At 41.7% G+C, this 19,022-nt stretch overlaps 2 protein-coding genes, 1 long non-coding RNA gene and 1 pseudogene across 3 annotated transcripts; 1 reads left to right on the top strand and 3 right to left on the bottom strand.

Annotated features, from left to right (window-relative positions):
- Nucleotides 1-480: 480 nt before the first annotated feature.
- Nucleotides 481-2,763, bottom strand: LOC120640078. The gene is made up of 2 exons (XM_039915969.1): nucleotides 1,878-2,763; nucleotides 481-599 (listed from the first exon to the last, which is right to left on the bottom strand). The coding sequence occupies exons 1-2, from the start codon at nucleotides 2,761-2,763 to the stop codon at nucleotides 481-483; spliced, it is 1,005 nt and encodes a 334-aa protein (XP_039771903.1).
- A 742-nt stretch (nucleotides 2,764-3,505) lies between these two features.
- LOC120642992 lies at nucleotides 3,506-5,386 on the top strand. Its single transcript, XM_039919540.1, has one exon. The coding sequence runs from the start codon at nucleotides 3,667-3,669 to the stop codon at nucleotides 5,140-5,142; it is 1,476 nt and encodes a 491-aa protein (XP_039775474.1). The 5' UTR covers nucleotides 3,506-3,666; the 3' UTR covers nucleotides 5,143-5,386.
- Nucleotides 5,387-8,358: 2,972 nt separating this feature from the next.
- Nucleotides 8,359-9,113, bottom strand: LOC120640758. Its single transcript, XR_005661984.1, has 2 exons — nucleotides 8,968-9,113; nucleotides 8,359-8,827 (listed from the first exon to the last, which is right to left on the bottom strand). It is a non-coding gene; the product is annotated as an uncharacterized LOC120640758 (long non-coding RNA).
- A 2,332-nt stretch (nucleotides 9,114-11,445) lies between these two features.
- LOC120640077 lies at nucleotides 11,446-18,002 on the bottom strand (annotated as a pseudogene).
- Between the last annotated feature and the right edge of the window lie 1,020 nt (nucleotides 18,003-19,022).

The following is a 19,022-nucleotide window of genomic DNA, read 5'->3' as shown; positions in this document are numbered from 1 at the left end:
TATAAATTTTTTACGTATCTAGACATAACGTATATCTGGATGATACACTAAAAAATAAAACAACTAATAATTTTAGATGGAACGAGTATTCCTTAATATCACGGCGAGCAGCAAGAATGGCAGCCTCCTCCGGCAAGATTTGAACTTCAGCTACAGTGACCAGGGTACTTCTAGCTACTCGCGCCTTAAAAATTATAATGGTGTAGTGCCCACCTAAGCAGCATGGATACAGATACGTGTATCGGTATCGGAAGGATACGGATACGCGAATTCGGCAATTTCCCAAACAACCCGATACGCGGATACATTTTAACTATTTTTTAATAAATAATAATAATGCATAATAAATTACAAAATAGATATTCTAGTTCAACATAGAGACATTAAAGGTCTATTACACTCAAAATAACATGATATGAGCCGATTCTAATTTAGAAAATAATTAAAAGGTAGTAGCAAACTAGCATGAAGCCATCAACATCAAGCTTCTTCCTCATTCCCCATCTCCTTCACACCTTCAACCTCGGCATCATCCAATCCAAATGATACAGTCTGCAGCTCAGGTTCATCAATGGAGAGTTCAGCAACTTCAAGAAGACCTACACCACTAAGGGAATCAAAAGAATCTCCCCCAACATCCCACATCCTTGTTTCTCCTTTCTTGTATGCATCAGTTCTTCTTGACAAATGTCTCAGATTTGAGTGCACAAAGACCAAATCTTCAGCTCGCTCAGGAGTTAAGGCATTTCTCTTGACACTATGGATGAAGCTATATGTGCTCCAATTTTTTTCACAACAAGAAGAAGAGGCTGGTTGGCTGAGCAGTTTCATGGCCAAACCCATCAAAAGAGGGACAGATTGTCCATGATTTGTCCACCATGTCATTGGGGAAACAGCCCATCTATCATGTATAGAATCAGGGTCATTGAATTCTTCTGAACAACTAGAAAACCTTGCGTATTCTTCCTTTACTGCAGCCAACTCTTGCGGTATGCGAAAGAATTTCTTAAAGCAAGTCATCCTCATTTGTGATATTTCCTTGTCCTTGTGGGGGGGGGGGGGTAGTCGGCCAGCACCTTCTTGAAGCCACATGTTGCTGTAAAATCTGGAATGGGCAGCAATTTAGATCATGATCAACTGAAAAAATGAAGAGCAAAGAATCTGAATTTTAATTGCACAGTGCATATTACCTTAGATTGAGTGAATGAGCCAAACAATGAAGTGGATTATTGCGTTTTGTCCACCTAGCAATCAATATATCATAAATAACAGAGTAGAGGTCTGACTCCTCATTTGGTTCCTTCCCTTCATGCAAATATATTTCTTTCTTCACTTTCTCAATCATTGAATCCCACATCTCATATATTAAGTGAAGACACAGGTGTCGGTGTCCGCAAAGCGTATCATATCATAGATAGGACTAGTGAACCTAAGAATGTATTCTACATTGCCCCACCAGACATCACTTAGTATTTTTTCCTTTACATGTTGGGCAGTTGAAGCATCCTCTTTGTAGATGCTCCATTTGGCACTAATCACCATGTGTTGGAGAGCTACTTTTACCACAACAAATCGTTTTAGCATACACACAACCGATGCAAATGTTGTTTCAGCAATAGAGAGCAATTTCAAATGGCTGAACTCATTGAACATGGAAAGACGCATGCCATGATTCATTATGAAATTCTTGATCATAATAGCCTCAACTTTGACATTGTTTATAAATTCTAATTGACTCCAAACATGCATATCCTCATCAGTAGGTGTCCTTGGCAGTTTAGGTTCACATATATTTTTCATAGCAAGGTTGAGAGTATGCACTACACAAGGTGTCCAAAATATGTGATCATTTTCAGCTTCAATTGAAAGACCCGTACCTTTGCAATTTGCAGCATTATCTGTGATGATTTGTACCACATTTTGTCGACCTACTTCATCAATGATAGCCCTCAACTTCTCATCAATATATTCTTTTGACTTGTATTCGCCTTCACAATTGTCAGCCCTCAAAAACATTGGTGCTTTCTCAGAAATAGCAATGAAGTTGATGATTGGCCTCCTCTGAGGATCTGACCAACCATTGGAGCAGATTGTGACCCCTTTCTCTGGCCATGTGCTCTTTGTACTCTCCAATAGAGTCTCTATGTGCCTTCTTTCTTGCTTCAAGAGTGATTCCCTAGCCCTGTTATACCCAGGGATTGTGTAACCTTGCAAATTGTGGCGGCTGCAAGCAAATGCAAAAGCTTCTCTAAAATATGGGTTTCTCAGAAAGTTGAAAGATATTCTACTAGAGTACATTGCTCTAACAATTAAAGCATCCAAGTGCTTGCGGTCCTCCAATGCCCAAGATTTTTCCAATATAGAAGCAGGTCCCCTCTTCTTCTTGCTGTTATTGACTGAAGAAGGAGCTACAGGCAAAGAAACTGTGCGTTGCTTCGCTCTTTCCACTAGCTCCTGGCACCTTTCCATGTCCATCCTCATCTGACTCAGCATTTCATATGTAACCTTCGGACATTTGCCAATCCCCTTCCTTGATTTCTGCAGCAAATAAGCTTCAACTCTAGTGTAGCTGGTGCATTTTTCCAATCCACAATAGTTGCATCTCCATGAAGCATTTCCTCCACCAGCTTTAGGCCTCTCTAGAATGGTGACATGATCCCACAGTGGAGCCTTGATATCAGTTGTTCTTGTGGCCCCAGATCCCACACTACCACTAGCACTAGCAGTACCACTTCCAGCACTACTCAAATTTGGAGATGACATACTGGACAATGAACATTGGACAAAATCAATAAGGCAGGACGCACTGGCTCAGATCTAAATTGGATTGGGGAGGGAGAGGAACTCAGTAACTCACATAAGCAGGGGGCACGAGCAGAGCAAGGTTGCAGTCAACGATTCGCCGTCGCAGGGGTCGTGGGCGTGGCGTAGTAGCCGGCTCGGCGCAGCTCTTCGTCGCCGTCGCGGGACTTGTTGCTGGAGGCCGGATGCGGGGCTCCTCGTCGCTGGCGAGGGCGGAGGCTGGTCACCGACGAGGGACGCGGGGGCTCGGGGCCGTCGCGGGACTTGTTGCTGGAGCCTAGAGGCCGGATGCGGGGCTTGTCGTCGCCGTTGCGGGGTCTCCTCGTCGTCGGCGAGGTCGGAGGATGGTCGCCGGCGAGGGTGGAGGCCGGTCGCCGGAGGGCGGCGAGTCTGGACGCCGCGTGCGGGTGGCGGCTGCGTGAGGGAGGCGACTGGGAGCTGGGAGGGGTCGCGGTCGGCAATCGGGTAGGTCAAAAGCAACTGGGAGCTGGTTAGTTGGGCTGGGCCGTATCCAATAATGGGCCGAGATGTTTCCAATCCTGAGTTTCGGGCCCAGTTAAACTGGGATACGCGGATACGGCGTGAATACGCATGTCCCCTGCCGTATCCGTGTTTTAGAGGTGCCCACTAGCAATTTTAAAGAGGCAGTAACGATCCTTTCTCGGTTTCTCCTCCCCTCCTCATCGGCAAGACCAAGGCGTCAGCAAGCGAGAACGATGCCATTGCCGGCGAACGGGAATCATATATTAATTCCAAGACGCGTGTTGCAGTCTTGATGAAGACCAAAGGCGTCCCGTCCCCTCTTCAGAGGACATCGGCTCCCCCTCGGTCTGGAGATTGCTCTCTGCAGGTCACCAGTCTAGCATGGAGGCGATGGGCATGGATGACCGCCGCGGGCCTTGGAGGCATTGTACCACCAGCAGCAGCAGCAGCAGCACCTCAGGTACGGTCTCATCTGGCTACACGTCCACCAGCTCTCGGCTATCTTGGTTGTCTATGGAAGCGGCCAGGCAGATCCAAGAAATGGAGATGATGGATCTTGAGTTTGTTCAGTCCCCAAAAGATTTGGCGAGAGAGAAGAAGATGAAGAAGATTAAAATCCTTGCCAAGGAATTCTTTGGTGCGCCGTCGACAAAATGCAGCGCCGAAGGAGGCGACCTGATTGTCCTGGAGAGGTGGTTCACGGAGATGGGCGTCGGGTGGGTTCTCCACATCTCTGATGGTGCACTTGCAGGGGAACTCAATGATCTTGCATCCAGCTGGTTCCTGGCCATCATCGAAATTGTAGATATCTTCTGCCTCACGTCGGGGCTCCGTCCCGGCCACGGCGCAGTGGAAAATATGGCGGAACGATTACAGCTTGCAAGCTTTACCCAGCAAGCCATATTGAAGATGCTCACTTTTCTTGACTTCATTGTTGCTCCAAATTTTACTCGTGTCCCGGCACCATACGCTAGGCTCCACACCCTGCTCCGTGTACGTGAGGCTCTGTCCAAGACCTTTTATAAGATCCAGTTGACATTCGATTCATCATCCTCTTCAGAAGTTGCAACGATAATTCGCGAGTTAGTCGACGTCGTATCAGCAAAGGAGGGCAAGGTGGGAGAGATCATATGGAGCACACTGAAGGAGATTAGGACTCGGATCATGGAATCACTGGAGCACGGCCAAGGCTCATCCGGTACTCAAACTCCACAAGGATCATCTGACATTGACGATGCCACCAGGTCCGTTACGATGTACGTAATGTTCCTGACGGATCATTACTCGTTAATTGAGCCAATTGTCTCCGAAGCTTCTAGCCTTGGTACGTATGTTTCTCAGTTTGGAGCCACAGAACGTACAAACCTGACCGTGGAGATGTTGTCTTGTCTTGAAGAAAAGCTTGCCAACAAGTCGGAAGCATTTCCAGACCCGGGCCTTAGGTTTTTATTCTTGCTCAACAACTCATCTTTCATAGCGGAGCAACTCCACTGCACTCCTGATTTTCCCAAGTCCATCAAGATAGACCTAGTTGGCAAAGTCAAAGGCTACATGGAGAGGTATATACAAGTATCATGGGCACCAGTGTTGTCATGCTTAATCAATCCTACACCTAGTTGCTTCGGGAAAAACTACTCCCCCCTGTCTAAGTTCGAGTCTGAATTTCAGAAGACGTACACTACCCAGAAGCTATGGAAGGTCCCCAATCCTTGTCTGAGGAATAGGCTGCGCAGAGCTATCATAGATAAAGTCATTCCATGCTACACGAGGTACCTAGAGGATGACTACGGAAATGCCCCTCTAAAATTTAGTCCCTCGAACTTGCAAGAGATGTTGCAAGAGCTATTCGAAGGCTGATGAATTCGCGAACAAACAAAAAACAAACACTATTTGAAGGCTTGACGAGAGCGCCACACCAGACAAGTTTACGTAGGTACATCTATTTGTGTTTCCTTCTGTGTAGATTTTGGGATGGAATGTTAACATTGTTGCTTCTCAAACTGAGTGAAGCAGCTAAAAACGCTGAAGCATTAGAAAACTTCTTGTGGCCATTTGTATTTTGTTTATCGTTACCGATAAATAGGGACTAGCACATAGCTGTCTGTAGTGTACATTGCAAAACAGAGATATCTATATGCTCTTCTTTCTCTTAATATCAAACCAATTCTGTCTGTTTTTTGGTACACTTTGATACTATCACGGCACGAACGTGACAGCCACCCGATCACTGGTCGATCGGATTTTCAAACTCAATTTCGCTCTAACGTTATTTGTATATACCGGACAAACAACGACAAAACCACTCTGCTTCCTTCAGATCAGCTTTGCAGCGACGCCGGTGGCCTCCAGGAACCTCCTGGCCTTGGCCTGCTGGTCACCGTGGCTGCCGCCAACGGCCCGGCGGTAGAACAGCCGATGGGGTGAAGTCCCCGACCTCCGGCGCGAGCATCCGCTAGAGGAACGGCGCTCGGTACCACACAGCGGCACGGTGAGGTGGCGCCGACCGCGGCAGACGGTGTCCACGATGGCCACCGCGCACCACCGGGAACAAGCCGACCTGAGGCTGGTCTAGCCGCATCATTAGCGCAGGCCATGTTGCTAGTTCCTGATAAGCCAGTGGCACCAGGCAGCACAATCAAAGAAAAAGATAAAAACTCGGCGTCTTGCTTCGCTCGGTTGTCATTGCCGGTCTGCTCTATGATTTCTTCTTGGAAACTCGAGAGTCGAGACACTAGTAGGGACAACAGTCCACCCAAAAACATCTCAACTAAAGCACCAGAGAAAGTATGCCATAAAGCACCCACTAGCAATTTTAAAGGGGCAGCAGGGGTACGATCCTTTTTTTCCTTCCCTCCCCAGCGACATTGCCACTCTTCAGCTTTTCCTAAGCGCGTGACCCGTGAATAGGTTGGGAACGTATCAAGTGCAAACCACAGTCTTCGTGAAAATCCATGCAAATCACGGCAAAAAAGTCGTCTAAATTCACCAAAAAGATCACACACGTAGATGATATGATGATATATAATCTTGTAAAATATTTTGTCCAAAATCTACTTCATTTGTGAGATATAAAAATAACAAATTTCTAACAAATCATCTGGACAGCTTTCTTGCTTGAAATTATTTTTATATCTCACAAACGAAGTCGAGTTTGGACAAGATATTTTACAACATTGTATATCATCATATCATCTACATGTGTGATTTTTTTGGTAAATTTAGACGACTTTTTATCGCGATTTGCACGGGTTTTCACGAAGTCGTGATTTGCACCAGATATGTTCCCTAATAGGTTTTCTCAACTAGCATAACATGAAGATTACTCGATGAGATCAACTAGCACAGGATGTTACTCTACGTGTTTCTCGAAGGGTAGTCATGCTCAATTCTCATAGCAATGTCAATTCACTAGCACTGACATAGGAACGCTTTTCACAATATTGATGGACTTATCCATTTCTGTCTTACCTATTCAATCTACAGAATTCGAAAGGATTATTGGCTAAAACTCCGCGTACTCCACTTTGTTGGTAGAAATGCAACATGTATACTTCGATTCAAATTCCGGAAAAGAACATTAGTGGTTCAACTTGGAATGTTGAAGCAAGTGCAGTGCAAAAATGGAATGGGGAGGCAGTAGCGGGCGCTGCCGGGGTCACGCGGGTGACCCCCAGCAGACCTGTCACCTACTACAAATTTTATGTTATTGGGCCTAAACTGGCCCAAATTTATTTTGTTCCGGAAAAAAATAGTTATTGGGCCTTGTGCGATTGTTTGACTGCCAGTAGCCCGAGTGACTCCTAACATTGGTGCACGCGGGTGACCTCCAGCAGACCTATCACCCACTACAAATTTTATGTTATTGGGCCTAAACTGGCCTAACAAACTGGCCCATAGTCAAATTTGTTATAAAACAAATTCGTTTTGTTCCGAAACAATTTTTTAATTGTTCTAGCAATACAAAAAATTTGTTCGAGAACAAATTTTTTTTTTGTTTTGGAACAAAAAGTAGTTATTGGGCCTTGTGCGATGGTTTGACTGCCAGTAGTCCGAACGACTCCTAATATTTGCCGGCAGTAGCTAGTGGTTCTTCGGGGCCGATCCAACGGCCAAGACAGAGTCATGCCTACCTTGCCCATGGCATGAACTTGGGTCCTTTGCTCAAACTATGGTGATGATGATCGAGTAACGAAGCGTGATGGTAGATGGATCATTGCAGTGGCGGATTCAGAAATTTTCTAGAGCCTAGGCCAACTTACCTATTGGGCTGCAACTCCACCTGATTTTACCTATTGGGTTGGACCACTGAAGTATTTTGAGTTGGACTGGCAACAGCCCATGGTATTAATCTACTGGGCTGGTGTGCAAAGAGCCCGGGCCAGTGCCCAGGCTCGTCAGGTCTTGGGCCCACCCCTGGATGATTGGATACATTACAATCACTCAACGGTCACCCGATATCAACTAGCAACAGATATTATAGATTTCTCAACTAGGATAACTCGAAGATTTCTCGACGAGATCAACTAGCAGGGGATGTTGTACTCTACGAGTTTTTTCTCAAAGAAGATTCATGCCCAATTCTCATAACAATATCAATTCATCAACTCCCTCATAGCAATGCTTTCACAATATTCAAGACAGAAGTATCTAAATCCATGCATCTTACATATTCAATCTACAAAATTTGGAAGGAGTATTCGCTAAAACTCCATGTATTGGCAGCGATGCATACTTTGATTCCGGGACGAACAAATTACTGGTTCAACTTTCTCAATAGGACAGAACCCTCCTCTGCACGGATCATACACGATGTACTACAATTTGTAACACATTGGACAAAATATTCGCTGAAACCATCTCCTATATGTAAGCTAGAACTATAGAAGTATCATGCATACAGAATTAATGATCATCAAACCCCAGAAAGTTATAACATTATCATTTGTAAGTTGTTTACATTAATGTAGATTATATGATATTTGGATTAAAAAATAATCAAGAGAGCCTAATGTTTGTATACGTGATAATGCATTTCAAACAATAGCGGAATAAAATTAAAAGCTAACAACAAAGTAGCACATAACATGAGAGTTAACATATCTCCATTTTATAACTAGTCTTCCCTTGACGTGCAAGGGTTCAGTGTACATATTTTCATATTTCCAATTAAGTCCTGGAGCTTTATTCTATTACTTGGCCTTAACATTAGGCCTGAAAGCTGCAGTTACTCCAGGACACCCATACATATACCCAGTTTTACTAAGGGCATTTGAAGATCTTGCAGTACTCTTCACGAGATAGTATATGGTGGTCTGTGTACGTCGTAGTAGCTCCAAGGGCAGTGGTTAACTGTTTGTGTTCTTCCTTGTCACCAGAGTTGGGGATGCTATCACCAAACGTTGTAGGATTATTTATTTTGATCCCTCGAAGAGTAAATTCGGTATCAGCATTTCCTTGGACACCATCAACTACGATACCTACTAAGAGGATCACCAGGATGGAAAGTGCAACAGGTTTTGCAGATTTGATGATCATGATTACACTGTTAAAGATCACACAACATGAACATGGTGTAAGATCGCAAGAGATAGATATATATTCACAGTGGCTAATTACTAAACACTTATCAGAAAATTATTATTACTACTCCAGTAGTACATGCATGCAAGAACAGAAACTAACCTTTGTAAACACTCTTTCTGTGTGGAAGCCAGGTATGAATTGTGTTATACACCATTACAACCATATTTATAGCTAGAGTTCTATATGTTAACACGAATAAAGGAATATATTTCTGTAACAATTTGCTACAAATCATGTGCCACAAAGTCAAGTGATCCTCGAGTAATGACGACGCATTATATCGACACAATAATTCTGCCTAACACGAGCTACAAAAGTTCCCTACAACGCTATTGACAAAACATTGTTAAGGAAATCTGATTCTTCACAAAATTATGTGTTGTGTCATGAAGGTTTTTGGTCATTTAGATTTTGCTCAGCTAAACTGACTCTAAAATCTTTAAAAGATTGGATTTTAGAAATCACATTATATGCAATTAGCTTTCAAATATTATTTCATATAAAATTGGTTACTTACCATAATTTCAACAATTATCCAGACATATTGATTCAAAGTAATTTTTCAACTAATAGACACGAAAAATTATGTAATAATGAATTTTGGCACAATCTGATTGTCAAATTTGGGTTATTTGCTAACATGCCAATCAACTGAGTCATTTTGGTGTATCAAAGAAAAAAATATTTCTTTCTACTTTTCTCACTTGTTTTATTTTTCAAAAAGTATATGAAAGAAAAAGTAAGCGCGTGCCAAAGATCCATTATGTACCCTAGATGGGATGATTAATGCTAGGTCCTATATATATAGTGCTCATTGATTTTTTTCCCTTCTATCATGTTATAATAATTCATATATTAGTTTGGTCACATTTTTGACTTGGTGATAAGGTTTAACATTCAATATTCACAATTTCTCTCATCTTTCTTTCCTTATTATCTTGATAATTAATCAAATCCAAGTGATAACAAATGATCTTTGATGCCTTGGGTAAGCAATGTGCGGAATCATCATGGCATCGATTGGGCTTCAAAGAGCCATGCCATCGGTTAGGGTCCCCTAGTTTTGGGAATCCAAAAGCTCCATCAAAGAGTAACCAATTATATGTCGTATTTTAATATTAAATGCGAAGTGGCACATGTAATATGAATATGACCAAAGTTATCACTAAAATGAGTAGTAAACATGTACATCCTAAGCACTAACAACAACCAGGATCAGATGAACCTCTATGAGTACTTTATGTCAACAGTGAACCAATATTGAGTCGGATAATAGTTTAACGTGTAAGATTTGTGGAACTTATGCAAAATAGAAATAACTAATACGGAGGATAATATCATAAGCATCAAGTTAGTGAGAACTGAGAAGCGTGTATGGATATGCGGTACAAAAGTGTGTTAGCATCCCTTATTTCCAACAAAATAAGCTACCTCAAATCACAGAAATACCCAACTTTGAGACAGACTAGATGATCAGTTCAGCAATTTAATTTGTTGTATGTAAATATGGGAATCTAAATATTTTAATCCTTCCAGTCCTTTTCATGATATGGCGACAAAATTATTGTAATCCATATTTTTCCTTGCTTGATGCTTCAGAACAGTAATTGATGGAATGACCATGCACGCATGCCTATGATCCACTATCTACCCTAGTTCCAAAATGATTATCCCTGGCAAGGTTACTAATTCTCTTTTCTTAAATTTGTTAATGTTCATTACTGTTTTCCTTTACACCAACCAGGATCAGATGAACCTCTATGAGTACTTTATGTCAACAGTGAACCAATATTGAGTTGGATAATAGTTTAACGTGTAAGATTTGTGGAACTCATGCAAAATAGGAATAACTAATATGGAGGATAATATCATAAGCATCAAGTTTGTGAGAACTGAGAAGCGTGTATGGATATGCAGTACAAAAGTGTGTTAGCATTCCCTATTTCCAACAAAATAAGCTACCTCAAATAACAGAAATACCCAACTTTGAGACTAGATGATCAGTTCAACAATTTAATTTCTTGTATGTAAATATGTGAATCTAAATATGTTAATCCATCCGGTCATTTTCATGATATGGCGGCAAAATTATTGTCATCCATATTTTTGCTTGCTTGATGCTTCAGAAGTCAGAACAGTAATTGATGGAATGACCATGCACGCATGCCTATGATCCACTATCTTCTATCTACCCTAGCTAGTTCCAAAATGATTATTCCTAGCAAGGTAATACTAATTCTCTTCTTATATTTGTTCATGTTCATTGCTGAGTTCCCTTATACCACTACTAGCTCCGTTTTTAAATATATATTGTCTAATTTGCTTGTCCTGAACCAAATATATCTAAGAACAAAGGTAGTATTTTTATTGAGATACATATACATATTTAGTCTAATTTATCTAATTTATAAAACAAATACTGTCTATATTTCTACCTTTATATTAAATCATGTATGCTTAAAATGTTCCTGGTTTTGAAAATAAGGGTTAACGAGAATTCAGATCAAATCTGACACCTCACAAGAATTTTCTGTGAGGTATGTACGATAGATTTTGTGTCGATCTGACCAAACATAATAACATGTCGATGAATATTGAATAAGGCAACTGCAGTTTCTTCGCTCTATAATTCACAGAGAACATATATACACAGTTGGATGTCCCATTACGACATCCAAAATAAAGGACAGCACTAGTTCTAATCTATTATCTTATGATTTGGCCAACAAATGGAGCCTCCACGTTCGCTCTCAAGGCCTAGAAATTCCCACGTTAATCGGAGAAAATAGAAAAAATAAAAATTACCCACCACTGCCATTACGATAAAAATTAGCCTAAAATACCCATGTGCCTAATTAAAAATCACCCACCAATGCCATTATGAAAAATTAAATATAAAATACCATTTAGCTATATATCAGTTACAAATATATACTATTAATAAAAACAAAAGCTAACAACAATCAATCAAAATAAAAATGAAAATAAGAATAATTATCTTCATAATATTATTAAAGCTCAACTAATCAAATTGTTATTATAGGTAGATCATAGTTGAATTGTTTTAATCAACAATAAGACACAATTTACGATAATGAATAGGATGATGTATGGTAAAAAAATAGTATAACCTTTAAGTAAGGACACAACGACATGCAAATTTTTGAATTTTAAATACTAGCCGCGCAAATGCGCGAGCTATACACCTAGTTTTAGCTGGTAAGGGATGGCTTGAAGTACATGCAGATTGGTGGGTCGATCCTAAGGATCGACAATATCACAGAAGGAACAGTCCAGATCCCATCACCACAGATCAAGCCTGAGGTAACTGCACCAGCAAAATCATCACATATTCACATTCCTTGCGATTCACCCTCTCCCAGACGAAAAGGATGACCGTCCCAACAAACATGTCAATGGCGAAGTATGCACCAATGTAGAAGGGAATGGCCATAGCAATCGGGATAGGAATGAATCTAGATACATTCTTTGGGGTTACATCCCTGAGGAGATTGATCACTAGGGACGCAATGAAGAAAAATGAGCAGATCGCTAGGCAGTGTTGGGGCAGCGCAGATAATCCTTCAACACCTATAATCGACATCTCACGGAAGATCACAGCGTATGGAGCTTTGAACGAACCATCAGGATTGCCAATATCAAAAGCCGACCAGTAAAGCCAAAAGGTGAGTGGGGCAATGACGCAGCCAAGGGCGGTCCCAATCAACTGTGACACAAACATCGACCTAGGTGAAGAGAGTGTAAGGTACCCGGTCTTGAAGTCCTGCATGAGATCAGATGCACTGGCTACGATGGACATCATAACACCGCAGGCAGCTAAGCCAGCAATCACGCCTCTATTCTGACCAAAACCATGAGGCAAAAATAAAGAGGCCAATCTTTCCATATGTGGATGCAAGATTCCAGTCTGTTAGCCCAGCACCGTACGAGTTGCAGAAAGCGAGTAGGGGAGCAACAACATATGCTGAGAGGACAAGGTACCACTTGATCTGTGGGAAGATCATTGGGACAGGTGGAGTTGATATTGCTGCAAGACCAACATAACCAGATCCAGCCAGCCAGGGAGGAATACTACTGTCCTTTATGAATGTTTCATTCAGATGCTTTTCCTCAGTTGATAATTTAGAATCTTCATCATCTGTCCAAGAATAGCAGCATAAGATCGTGCGATTTTGATGTATTGATAGGTAAGAAGTATACAATAGGAAAATCACATTACCATCCTGAACCTGGACAAGTGGAAGTCTTCCTTGCTCTGCCCGTGCATTCATTATTTCCTTTATAGTAGCATAAATGATCTTGATGAGATTATAAAGACCATCCACAAGAATCACAGCTACAGATATAAAAACCTGGAACACAGGGAAAAAAATACAGCTTAATTTTTAAATAAAGGATAAATACAGCTTAATTGTAAAACGACAATAACGATTTCACTGCTGGGTTACAAAATATTACAGGCATGCCATCAACATTTTCTTTCCAAAATTACCTCTCTACTACCTATACTACTTGTGCATACCACCTATACGGCTATACCACAGATAGTTTTTATTAGTATACAATTAATCTCAACCGTCCAGTGTTTATATACTAGTCATTATCAAATGGTAGTATAATCTAGTATTGTGCACAGTAAAAGAAATCATGCGCTCATTGCATCCCACGGGCCAGGCTGATCTTGCATACAGCAACCAATCGCCCCCTTAGAAACCGGATCATATAGAGGCATGTCCAGCCTCGGCAAATCTAGAGACCATGGATAGATTAGTGATCTGTAGGGCCCAGGGTCAGTTCAACTCAACTTATAATTTAGGGCAACAAAATTCACTACTACAAAAATGATTTGTAGGAATGCATCGTTTTTTTTGCCAGGGGCAGATCAAAGGTAACCCATTCCTATAAATAGAGAGGAGCTACTTTAACCGTTGACCCACTCCTAAAAACAAATTTTTAGGTGCGGGTGATGGCATCACCTGTCCCTAGAAAATGGCCACCATTTTTAGGGACGGGTGACGCCATCACCACCCTTTGAAATGACCATAATTTTTAGGGGTGGGTGATGGCATCACCTACTCCTACAAATGCATTTCTAGGGGGCGGGTGATGGCGTCATCTGCCCTTAAAAATGATTTTAAGGGGCGGGTGATGGCATAATCTGCCCCTACAAATGGTGTCACGTAAGAAAATTTATAACTTTTTCGTATGATCTCGAATGAAGACAAACTTTGTACAAAAATTGTAGAGCGTGATGAGATCTACAATTTTATATTTGATAATTCTTTCATTTACAGTCATTTAATAGTCCAAAAAATTATTGTAATTGCTCTAGTTTCAAAATCTACATGTTTTGAATTGTTTTCAAACAACCTCGATGTAGAGTAGTTCCATATCAAAGTTGTAGTGGTAAGATCTAAAATTTCGTAGTTTATATATTATTCATTTAAGACCATTTAGAATCACAAGATCATTTACTAGTTATGCCCTACATATGGCTACGACTATATAGTATCTCATACGACTTAAGTTATACTCCATCCATTCTAAAATGTAGGTCGTTTTGGATTTTTTAGATTCATAGTGTTTGCTATGCATTTAGATATAACGTATGTCTATATCCATAGCAAAATATATGAATCTAGAAAAGTCAAAACGACCTACATTTTGGAACGGAGGGAGTATTTTTCAAGTTTCCATAATCTTAACATTTATATACACTGTAATATATTTGGCATATTTTTTTTCTATGCATGTCTATAGTTCACAATAACCATAGTGTAGGAGTTTCACTTTTTTCGATTTGTTCTTTTATATTTAAAGATATAAATGAATTTTTTAAAATAGAAAATATTTTTAGGGGCTTGTGGTGGTGGTCGGTTAGCTGGGATATTTTTTCTTTTTTCTTTTGCTGTTTTCTATTTTTTTTATTTTTTTATTTTTTGAAAATTGATTTGTAGGAATGGATCATGGCGTGACTATTCCTAGAAATCAATTTGTAGCTAGGAGCGGGTGACGCCATGCCCTGTTCCTACAAATCGATTTCTAGGAACGGACACGTTATCCATTGCTACAAATCGATTCGGTGAAGCAGCTAGAAAGCTGAAGCGTTATAATACAGAGAATTCTGCCTTGCACGTTTGTATTAGCGAAAAAGAGATATTTATATGCTCTTCTCTCTCTTAATATCAAGCCTCTCCTGGTTGTTTTTTAGAACAAAAATTCAAGCCTCCTGGCTTGTCGTATCTCGAAATGAATTCCTATGCGGTAACTCAAAAACGGTAATTAAATAAGTCTTGTCATTTTGATGCCGTGCTAGATCAATAGTAGAAAATATGGCAACAGAGATGAAGGCATTGGACGCAATGTTTGCGGCTCACCCATTGAGAATTTTTTTAATACAATTTTTTAATCAAATTATAAAAAAATACCCTTAATATGATGAATTTCAAAAATAGATTATTGTGGTATGGTGGGTAGACAAAATTCAAATTTCGTCCACCCGGAAGACGAAATACGTAGATTTCGTCCACCGAGGGGACGAAATTAGATTTCGTCCGGCCAATAGACAAAAATGCATGGAAATTACAAATTTCGTTCACTGTGCATGACGAAATTAAAATTTCGTCTACGAAAATAGATTTCTTCCCCCTGGGAGACGAAAATTGAAATTTTGTCCGCCTGGTGGACGAAAATAGAGATTTCGTCCACTGGGTAGATGAAATTTAGTTATATTATTTTTTTTTGTTTTCGTTCATGTAACTAACTTTGTCGGCTCATTAGACCAAATTTAGTTAAATTATTATTAATATTTTTACATTTTTGATCCCGAGTTGAATACTCATTTCATTTTGTGGCAGTTCAGGCTTTCAAATTTAAGTTTTGAATATGTTGGTGATGTTATGCGAACAAATAAATGCTGATAATAGTAGTGAAAAGGCACCAAGTTGTGACGTTGTATTGAAAACGGTACAATCAAGTGATATGAAAGTAGTAGGGCATAGTCCCGGCTTGCATTATAACTATGTAAATAATGTCACGATAAGGATTACAAAGCAAAGGCCTAATGCGTTGGTACTATGGTAAATCACGCTGAGGCCTTAGTACTTAAATCACGAACTGCAGTGGCATGTGTAACACGATAACCTCGTGTTGGAACTAAACCTAACACGCCTTAGAGAATTGAAATTGCCGGGATTACATGGTGGTGCTTTACTGAGTGCATCGGGGATATTTTCCCTTCCTAATAGCTTCGGGCCCTGCTTCCTTACCACGGCGAGCCCTCTCTCACTTCCTCTCCCTGTCAGCCTCACGTTCCTCAGCCTTCCGACGTTCTACTTCTTCAATTCTCTTCTGGATTTCTTCCTGGTCTTTCTTGCGCTTCTCCTCCATCTGTTCCTCGTGCATCATTCGCTGCCACCTTTCCTCAGCCCACCTTGCTTGACGCTCAACGTGGTCCTTGTCCTCCTGAGATTGCTCGGTGTCTAACCACTGTACGAAATCACATAGAGGCGGTGGAGTCTTTGCCCAAAACATGTTAGATATTAGTACCAGATCGAGAAGTGGAAAACCCTGATAGTGTTTTGCAGTACCTTTGCTCGATCCTTGCCGAAACACTTGGGTGGGTCATACTCGAAGTTCTCGCACATGAAGAACCTCATGCCGAAGTCATCCCCCAAAACCCTGGACTTCATGAGCTTACACAAGGAACCACAGAAGCACATAGGCTATGTCCATATACTTTTTCGAAACGAAGTCAGTGAGTAATCATTTCACTTCTATGCGTGGTTGCTGCACAGCACGGAGTGCACTGTACATTCACAACTTTTGAGGCAAAGCTCTGAGATTCATCATGGACGTGTCCAATCTGTCATAAATGCAATGTACAATTAAAAGCTCTGAGATATGCCATGGACACGTCCCATCCGTCATAAATGCAACGCACAATGAATGATTCCCCGGCTTTGAACCAACATTACAGAAAAGGTAGTTGTACACAACGCAGTGCCGCAGGTCTACGTCTACGATACATGAAGCGACAAACAGACATCACACACTAGAAAATATAACAATTTTTGCAATGGCATGTGCGGCACCTTACTATCATTAGCTAGTGCCATTTCTAAGCCTAACATGCCTTGGGGGATTTAAAATGCCGGGTTAGGAATGGACATAAGAAAGATTACAACTAATAGTGTGACCACATAGCAAACTATGTGGCACCTTCGCCATAGTATCCGTGCATTGTAGGTTCAGACGGCGGTGCCGACGGTGGAGGAGGCCCCATTTTGTTCTGACAAGGGCAGATGCAATTAGGATCAGTGCAGATGCTCTCCTGTGAAACAACATCATTGCTATTGTCATCATCTTCAGCGTCGTTTTCACCCTCGGGGAAACTCAATTCTAGATCGAAGATCCGATTGTGAAGGTATTCGATGTACTCCTGATAAGGATGAATAGCAGGAGGATCCACCCACCTAGCAAACCCGTAGTCTTCCGGTGCTTTGGAAGCCTGAAATATGAATCTGTAGTTAGTAGTATAATAGAATAGGGACATATGTATTGAACGAACATTAGTAACACCTACCCATGCATGCGGGCATTTGAAGAAACGCCAGCCTCCTTCGGAACCTCGGTCATCATCTGCACTAAACAGTCCTCACCATGAACGCATTTTGGCCAATCTTCTTTGCGGTTATTGTATCCTCAGAGAGGATTGTTGGGGTTGAAATCAGTCTTGCTCTCTACTAGAACTCAAACACTGGTTCTGGAAAGTATTCAGGACCAACTGGTCCATCTCACACAATAGGAGGTCCCTTTCGTACCCCCTTTCCTCTCCCATTCCCAAAACCCTTTCCGCTCGACGACCCTCTAGACATTCCTACTGAAGCAAGGCGGTGTTGTCGAAGTGAGAACCACCCCCGCTCCCTCTCTAACCACACCCAATTAAACAATCCCCACGTTTCCACTTTTTCCAATTTTGATTTGAATTAGCAGTTGCTTCACCTTTTGCTTCCGCCGCTCGACTGCGCCGCCGCATCCCTCCCCCCCATCGAGGATTTCTGCCCCGCGTGCAGCATCGTCGACTCCATCCCCGCCTTCCTACGCCGGACCATTGCCGCGGAGGTGGTGGAGAGGGGGGCCGCTGTGCAGAGGGGTCGTGGTTCCCTCGAGTGCTGGTGATTCGGTAGCGACAAGGCGGAGCAAGCGGGAGTAGAGCAAGCAAGGGGGGCCACTGCGCGAAGGGGGTGTGGCTTGCCCTCGAGCGCTGGTGATTTGGTAGCGAGGAGGCGGAGCAAGCGGGAGCAGATCAAGCAGGGGTTGATCAAGCATCGATGCATAGGATTCCGCGCGCCGTGCCCTCCATCACCGGCGTGGTAAGTGATTTGAACACCATCCTACCCCTCTATATCTCTCCCTCCCCCTCCGCATTTGCTGCGCTCCCACATTTTCGTTGCACATTCCACACCCAAAAATCACACAAATCTCGCGTAATTTCATCTTCGCACTACATCCTAGGGTTTCACTGGTGCATATATGGGGGAGGGGGGGGGAGGGGGATGGGCCCCAGTGATGCCACACGCATGTGGAGTTTTTTGTGTTGCGGTTATTGATGGATTATGCGATTGGGGTCATACATTTTTGCAATGGCTCTTCGCCCACCTTTGCAATTTGTTAGCTAACGATGCAATTTAGCCAACGGGGCGCAAATGGGGGGTTGCAACTCTGCAACTAGGCAGATGGGTTTGCCCCTTGATGCACTTTTTTTTCAGATTTTTTTTACAATGCAGTATGATACATTGAGGGTGGGAATGCCATCCATGCAGTAATAATTATTAGCTAGTGTTTTTAAATCTTTTTGCAATTTTAGTCCATGATGTGTTGTATTTTGCAGTTAGCAATGGTTGCAATTCATTTCTCTGAAGGCTTTTGTGTTATCAGCTAGTTTTTCATCTTTTTTTTAGCCAACTGTGTGTTGCATTTACAGTTAAGTATTGGTTGCAATTTTGTCTGGCCTATGAATGTCTGTGCTGTTCTTTTTGTCTCGGTTAGTTTGTGCTGTCCTATGTCTGGTTATATGTCTATAGGAGATTAAATGGTTACAACACTATGAGCAGAGTATTAAAAAGTGCAGA

This window comes from Panicum virgatum, chromosome 7K, assembly GCF_016808335.1.
Source record: "Panicum virgatum strain AP13 chromosome 7K, P.virgatum_v5, whole genome shotgun sequence".
NCBI lineage: Eukaryota > Viridiplantae > Streptophyta > Magnoliopsida > Poales > Poaceae > Panicum > Panicum virgatum.
This window is presented reverse-complemented; position numbering and strand designations above follow the sequence as displayed.